Raw genomic sequence first — 7,798 nt, forward strand, 5'->3', positions numbered from 1 at the left:
AGCGAATGAGACAGATAGCGTCTGTTGTCTGATGTTTGCTGTGGATGAAGACTGAATGTTAGGTTTTATCAGGTGGTTAACTTGAGTCTGCACATTGTTTTTCACTGCATAATGTGTCAGAAGATGATTCGAATTTTCCATTGCAAATCTCACACATTTGAGAGGTGTGCCATCGCTGGAAGAATTCTCAACATCAACAAGCAGAGATGTTTATTTCTTGTTTAAATCACAAACATGCAACTCATTTAAAATGTTTCAAAACAGAAAATGTGAATTATATTTTGTCTTTATGGTTTTAGAATAAGCACTGTTTACTGGAAGCTGATCTGAGCTGTGTGAAAGACCTGCTGAGGAGAGAAATCTACCCCATTATCATCTTCATTAAAATCTGCGAGAAGAACATCAAAAAATTGAGGCAAGCAGTCATCCAAAATCTTTTTATACCGTCTTGCAAAACTAAATAGATCTCAAAATGCACAATGTTCATCTTTTAATCCTGAAGGTCATAGAAAACTCACCATTGTTAAATATTAGGGCTGTTTTAATCGAGAATAAAAGTTTGTGTTTACATAATATACAGTATGTCTGTGTAATGTGCATATTATATTTATAAACATACACATACATGCATATATTTAAGAAAGAGATCAAATGTAAAAATGTATAAACATTCATATATAATTTTAATGATTGGCCAATATAAATAAACACATGTAAATATTTCCTTAATATGTATGTGTATGTGTTTATAAATAGAACCTGTATATGCACAGTAGGCAGACATACTGTATATGATGTGAACACAAGCTTTTATTCTGGATGCGATTCATGACAATTATTCATTTGACAGCTCTGTTTTTATAAAATGTATGTTTTCCTTCTTGCAGAAAGTTGCCGCTAAAAGTGGACTCTGATGATGAGTTTCTCAAGATGTGCCGTTCAAAAGAAAAAGAGCTGGAGATTCTCCCGTGCTTGTATGCCACCGTGGAACCGGACTCTTGGAATGGAGTGGAGGACCTTCTTAAACTCATCAAGGACAAGATTTTTGATGAGCAGAAGAAGACGGTCTGGGTCGAGCAGGATCTCCTCTAAATGGCCGGTTGTAAGCAAATGGGGATCACGAGATAAGGATACATGGTATTTCTGCGAGCAAAAACAGGAAGTGACTGTCAAAGGCCACAAACTGCACTTCTGTCTGCAATACAAAGATGTGGATGAGGCATTGTACCATGTGCGGTATTCATAGTACAGTAAACGGTGGAAAGGTTCTCACCCTAAAGCTATCTTATGTTTTGACAATACAACTTTCCAACAGTTATCCTTCCCACTTCCCACCTGAGCTACTCAGTAATAGTATTTCCCTGCCCACTGCATCTTGATTCTATTGTGTTTCTAACCACGAATTTATGTAAATAATTGTAAATTAAATCTGATGCTTTTATTGTCACCGTATACAGTAGCCACGGTAAGTATACTAATGATATATTTGTCATATTACGTTTATTATGTTTACTAATGTGCTACTTATATTTATTTTAATATAAGCCCACCGTATGTTCCTAAGAATGTTTTTTTTTAGTATAGAGAACAGTGTGTCTTACCAGCGGGGCTGTTTTTCGCTGCTATGTTCTTGCCAGGGTTTCAAATGCGGCATAATATTATTCAGTGGTCGCTTGGGGGGGCCAAGATAGATCCAGGGGGCACAGTTTTTGAGGCATTTTTAAACATATATCATAAGTTTTGTGCAACCAAACATCATAAAAAGAATACCACAAACCAAACGAATTGATGTTCCAGCATTTATGTGTCACCGGTTTAATTCCATCTTAAGTTTAAGATCATAAGTCTTTATTTGGGGGGCCACAAACCAATGCAACCCTAACAAGGGGGCCTTACAACCGAAAGGTTTGAGAACCACTGCTATAATTGCATGGCATTAAATACGATTCCTTTTTTTACATTTGAGCTTACTACTGTAATTTGCATCTTGTAAAGCAGGGATCTCCAACCCTGCTCCTGGTGAGCAACCATCCTGCAAACCGCCGCTCCAACCCTGCTTCAGCACACCTGTCTGAATTATCAAGCAATCCCGAACACCTTGATCAGATGGTCTAGGTGTGTTTCATTGGGGTTGGAGATGACCAGGAGCAGGGTTAGATAGCCCTGTTGTAAAGTTTTCTTTTGTATTTGCATTATGTTGTCCCATTAATTATTCCGGAAACATGCATTCCCCTTCTCAAGATGATTTTATACTCATAATGTCTATTTTTGATATTTCTAATAAGTCTGAATATCCCATAGATATAGAATAACTGCTTGATATTCAGACATGTCATTCTTAATGGGTAGGTTGAAATAGTTATTTGCAGTGTAGTGTAGCATGTCATCCCCTATTGTGAAGATATAATACAGATGTATATAATATAGACGCTTTCATTGGACGCATTGACCCAAAGTTAACTTCCGGTCTATGTTTGGTTATAATACAACATTTATATTTAATTTATATTGTATATTAACTGTATTTAATGACATTAAAACTACTCAACAGTTAGTTATTATTTGCGGAGGTCTTCCGGAAGTTAAGTGTGGGCCACATTATGTTCTTTGATGTTGTTGCAGCTAAAACCGTCGATATGTATTGGTAAGGTTGACGATATCTGCAGGGTCATTTACTGTACCAAACTGTGGATTGAACTACAGAGCCCCATATTAACATTAATATCTCAGTATTCATTTGCCCTCAAAATATACTTCATATGAACTTGTAAATGTAGCATTATTGATGACAGTATCTTCTTTGTCCCAGTCCCCTCCCAAAAAAGCTGATTTAATAAATCCCTACAGAGTAGTTTTCTTTTTTATATACATATGTTGTTTTGTAAAAGACAGGGGAATATATTTTATGTAGCTGCATAGTATTTTATATAATAAATGATTGTAAGCCGCAGCATTTGTTTTCTGTAATTTGATGTATGGAGCTGAGATTGGTGTTAAAACTGCATTTGTTGTAGATCTTCTGAAGAATTATACACGCTGTGCTTTAGAAAGAAAGTGACACGTTTTTGCTGTTAAAGTGAAAACTGAAGAACGATCACATGGCTTTAAAGAGAAATCCTGGACAGTGTGTGTCATGAGCAGCGCAGTGGAAATTTCAGTTGCAGCAGACGTCTTTATGTGGTGGTAGTGGTTCCTTTCAGAGTGGTTCACTTGCAGACAACAACTCTGACGGTAAACCAACTTTCCACTGTGATTGTAAATACAATTCAGAAAGCTCTCGTATCTATGTCTGTTTACTAAAACACAAAGCAGTATTTGAGTTAGTTTAAAGGGTTGTTACTTTCTGGGGGGATTTGGCAGTTTTTATTTTGCGGCACTATCCTCTAAAAACGTCAGATTGTTTACTGCTTTTAAGATGAATGCATGAAAGTGCAAAAGGGGAAGTAAGATAGGAAAATATAATTTGCACATGAATGCAAATGCATTATGTCTGAAATGTCTCGAGCAAACCATTCTGGCTTGAGATACCCGTGCATACGATAGTATTACATGAGCACATAAACAAATGATTTGGATTCCTTATCATCATCCAGCTATTTAAAACAACCCTTTGAAATAGCCTGCCATATGCAACCACCGCTCAAAGATGCTCTGCAACCTATTATTATTTTCTCATACAGCTGATCGCTACAGGAAGTGTCGCTTTGCTGTGGCAGATGGCTTACCAATCTGTTAAACGTGGCGGTCCCTGCATCCATCAGTCAAGTCTATAAGGGGCGCTGGAGCCGAAATGTCATAAAAGACTCTGTGACTGATTGTTACCGTCTCCAAGATCAGAACTTTTGCGCCTAGACCATCTGTATTTGCCGTGCAACGGCGTGATGCTGTGCAATACTGCTTCCTAATTTACCCTTGACTTCATAAACAATCAGATCTCACTCATCCTTTGTTTTGAGAAGCCAAGGTTTTTCGCTTCTCTTCTGGCTGTTCAGCCAAGCACACGTTAATATGTTTTCCGCACCCTTAAATTCGGTTTCGGGTGTTCCTTTGTTACAGTTGTTTAGAAAAACACATTTTCAAGATCATTGCTTTAATCGGAAAACCTTTGCTCATCAGCTTCACCCTCTGTAACTTGGGTGACTCGTGTTAATATTATCACTTTAGAATTTTTACTTTACATATTTTTCGCTGTTCACCAAATACAGTTGCATTAGTCTGAATGTTTTTCTTTCTGCCTTTCTCTCTTGGGAAGTTTAACACTCTCTGCAGTTCTCAGGGTTCCTACGTGTTTTGGAAAAGTATGGATTTTTATTTGATTGTTTTCCAGGTCTGGATTAGTATGGAAAGACGAAATTTGAGGGCGGAAATTAGGAGTTTCCAGACTAATGCCGTATTCGGTTTTCTAAAATAGGACATTAAGAATTTCTGATAACAAATGTATTTTTATTAAGCATGTTTAGAGCACTGCCAAATGATTTTGTTAAACACGTTGAACACGTTTAGTCATTTAGCAGACGTTTTTATCCTAAACTACTTACAGAGAGATCAGGGAGCAATAAGATATATGTCATACAAAAAGCAATAGTACAATAGGTGCTTATACAAGGTTTCTAGTTTCAACAAAAGCTAGAACACTACCTGTTGAGAGAAGAGAGTTTTTTCTCATTTGTCTGTCAAGTATTCACAGAAGAGATGAGTTTTAAGTAGTTTTATGAATGTTGTATTAGGGATGTGGTTGAACGGACTGAGTTAGAAACAATGTTCCACCAGGAAGGAGTTGTGAAGGAGAACGTGCGGGGAAACTATTTACTGCCCATTTGAGAAGGCGATACAAGATGGCGCTGGATCGCTGAACGCAGGGTTCTTGATGGGGTCTAGGAGGGTGCAAAGGTCTAGCGGAATCAGGACCGAGGATTTAGACTGTTCTTATGTCTAATCTAATGTATTTGCCAAATGTTTGTTCCAGTAAAGATTATATCATCCCTGAGTTACTTTGCTAAAAATATTGTTTGGAGATTACATTTAATAACAGTCACATCTTTGAAAACAAGGTGAAAAATAACTTCTTAAGACCATATAATAGACATGTACATACATAGCAAACAAGCTGATTTCATATTTACATAGTTATGTATATTTGTAGGGTAGGCGGGACTAAAGCTGGGATGCGAGGTCTCGTATCATGGAGGAGATTGTGGAGCATAAGAGGACGAGCGACAGGACCGTCAGTGAGAGAGGACCAGGCCTGGATTTTACGTTGTGTTTTATTGTTTGTTTGTTTTTTTAATTAAAATGTATTTTATGTTCGCCAGTTCCCGTCTCCTTCCTTCCCTTTTATTGAACCTTGTTACAATATTATATTGCATTTCTGTCAATGATACTCCAAAAAGCTGGAGCTTTAAGTTAATGACCAGTCCTGTGATGATATAAAGCTATAAGCAGTTATTTTTCCATGGTCCTCCACTGGTGCCCCTGCTTGGTAGCACCAGGACCAGTAAGAAAACATTTCCGGCTGTAATAGTTATATGAGAAGCACTGATATTTGTATATTTGTGCGTTGCTTTCTGATTTGGTGATCAAAATGTGTAATCATGGTCTGAAAGCCTCTTCAGCTGTCATTTATGTGGATGTTGATTCAATCTTTCCTCCAAAACCCAGTCCAATTAACCTCCTGCTTGAACATCAACCTGAAAGCTTTTCCATTAAATGTTTTCCTTGTGCACATCAACTCCACAAACAGGTTTAAGAACTCTGCATCGGGCCACAGTAATCAGTTTCTTCCTTCGCCACGAACAAATGAAAAAGTCACTATTTATATGCTAATTTCAGAAGTCTTTATTCACATGTTAGTGGTCAGTGGCACAATATTATCCCGTTCACTTGCTGCTCCTATGGTGTTATTGAGGAAATGTCTTTGTGGTGCTTTGGCATTGTGGTGGGCATTTAATTTAACATTTAAATATGAAAAGATTGTAGAATATGTTGACAGCATATTATATATTATGTTTTGGCAAAAGGTCACAAGACACAATAATAACAAAAAGCAACAATAATGCATTACACGTTACAGTTTTTATACCTGCGAGTGAAACTGTACACTTCACTTTTTTGTCTCTGGTTTACCTTCATAAATCTAACGGACAGAGTTGATCATGACAAGCGATGTATATGCATGAGGAAAATGTGATTTAAAGCGAACTTTCAAAAGGAAGCACAGGTTTACACTGCCATCTGCTGAGTGAACAGCTATGCTGACATTTTTAGAGCAACTGGCAACATGAGGAGTCTTTCTCCGCCCTGAGAGACTATAAATCTGAAACAAAATCAAGTGCTTGTACATTTTTAAAGCATGTGGATAGTTTTGGCCCGCCTCACTCACAGTCAAACCAAATGTAAGATAAATATGTTTTAAATGATCTTGATAAGTTGAACACACAGAAAGATTGGTTGTCTTCCTATCATGAATCTTATTTATATCCAATCCCTTACATCTTCGTGAGGGCCAGGGGTTATATCCTATGGTTACGCCAATTCCAAAATATTGAGGGAAATGTACAAATCTACTTGGACAAGTCCTAAATTAAACCAATCACAAATCTTCTTCCCTTTGACATCATTTAGCTGTATATTATTTTATTGTTATTCTGGGGGTCCTATAAAAATAAAACAAGCATTCTTCCAAATATCTTTCTCTGTGCTCATCAGAACAAAGACTTTTATACAGATGCAGAACAACTCAAAGATAAGTAAATGATGAACAGCCCATTCTGGGATAAATGTTCATTTTCACAACAGCTGCCTTGCCTCAAAAAGACTAATTTGGTGATGACACCCTGCCAATAAGATGGCACTTAAAATCAAATAAAAAAGGTCAATATAACGCTGGTGAATGATGTAAGTAAGACCAGCAGGGGGTGCTCGCTTAGTGTCGTAACCATGATTTTTGGTGCATTGCATACTATTGGCAAAACCATTTTTCAACTGTATAAAACCATGTTTTCTTTGTTTTAAACTATGGTTAATTTTCGTAAGTGGCATTAAACTTACCTTGTGTCTCCAACTTTAAATACATTGTAATAAATGATGCGTTCATTTTCTAATATATAATACAGTTGCCAACCTGGATAGCCATTAATAATATTAATAGAGACGTGTAATCTCTTAGAAAACACTACACCTATTAGCCTACATTCTAACAGAAAAACAACAAGAGGTGTTTGACTGTGAATTGTGTTTTATTTTAGTAAGAACACACACACTGCTTTTGAAAATGAACCTTACTAGTTTTGTTTTATTCATCAAACTGTGTGTTTCCACAAACATTGTGTGTCTGCCATGTTGTCTTTACATACATATTAAGGTCATGAATACACATTGTTACCAGACGGGTGAGTTTATAGGTCTTGTTGTGCAGTCACGTGTTTTTATGCTGGAGGGCAGCAAGTGATTTTCCTCCACAGGAATTCACTAACTCAAAGTACCTATGTTTAACTACCTGAACAATGACAGGGTTAAGCCCACATTTCTGACAAACCATACTTGTAATAAATAGTTGTGTTAAGCTATTTTTATATTGTATATATAACACGTTGGATAACCTGTAATTTCCTTCTTTTAAATTCTAATAAAACAGAAATATTACTTATCGGACCAAAGACACGCAAACCGAATATTTCTGATTATAAACTGCAAGTTGAAGGATGTACTGTTACTCCAACAAATACAGTAAAAGATCTAGACGTTATATTAGACAGCAACCTGTCATTTCAAAATCACATCTCAAATGTCACAAAAACAG

At 36.7% G+C, this 7,798-nt stretch overlaps 1 protein-coding gene across 5 annotated transcripts in view; it reads left to right on the plus strand.

The window, feature by feature from the left end:
* card11 (caspase recruitment domain family, member 11) overlaps window positions 1–2,950 on the plus strand; it is a 28,953-nt gene extending 26,003 nt beyond the window's left edge. For 4 of the 5 annotated variants that reach the window (XM_079455713.1, XM_079455714.1, XM_079455715.1 and 1 more), the window contains exons 23-24: window positions 300–415; window positions 888–2,950. In XM_079455713.1, coding sequence (XP_079311839.1) covers window positions 300–415; window positions 888–1,092 — 321 coding nt within the window. In that variant the 3' untranslated portion in view covers window positions 1,093–2,950. The remainder of the gene's footprint in view (window positions 1–299; window positions 416–887) is intronic. The other variant, XR_013786612.1, reaches the window with a different exon arrangement.
* Window positions 2,951–7,798: the final 4,848 nt, after the last annotated feature.

This window comes from Barbatula barbatula (assembly GCF_947034865.1).
Source record: "Barbatula barbatula genome assembly, chromosome: 5".
NCBI classification, from domain to species: Eukaryota; Metazoa; Chordata; class Actinopteri; order Cypriniformes; family Nemacheilidae; genus Barbatula; species Barbatula barbatula.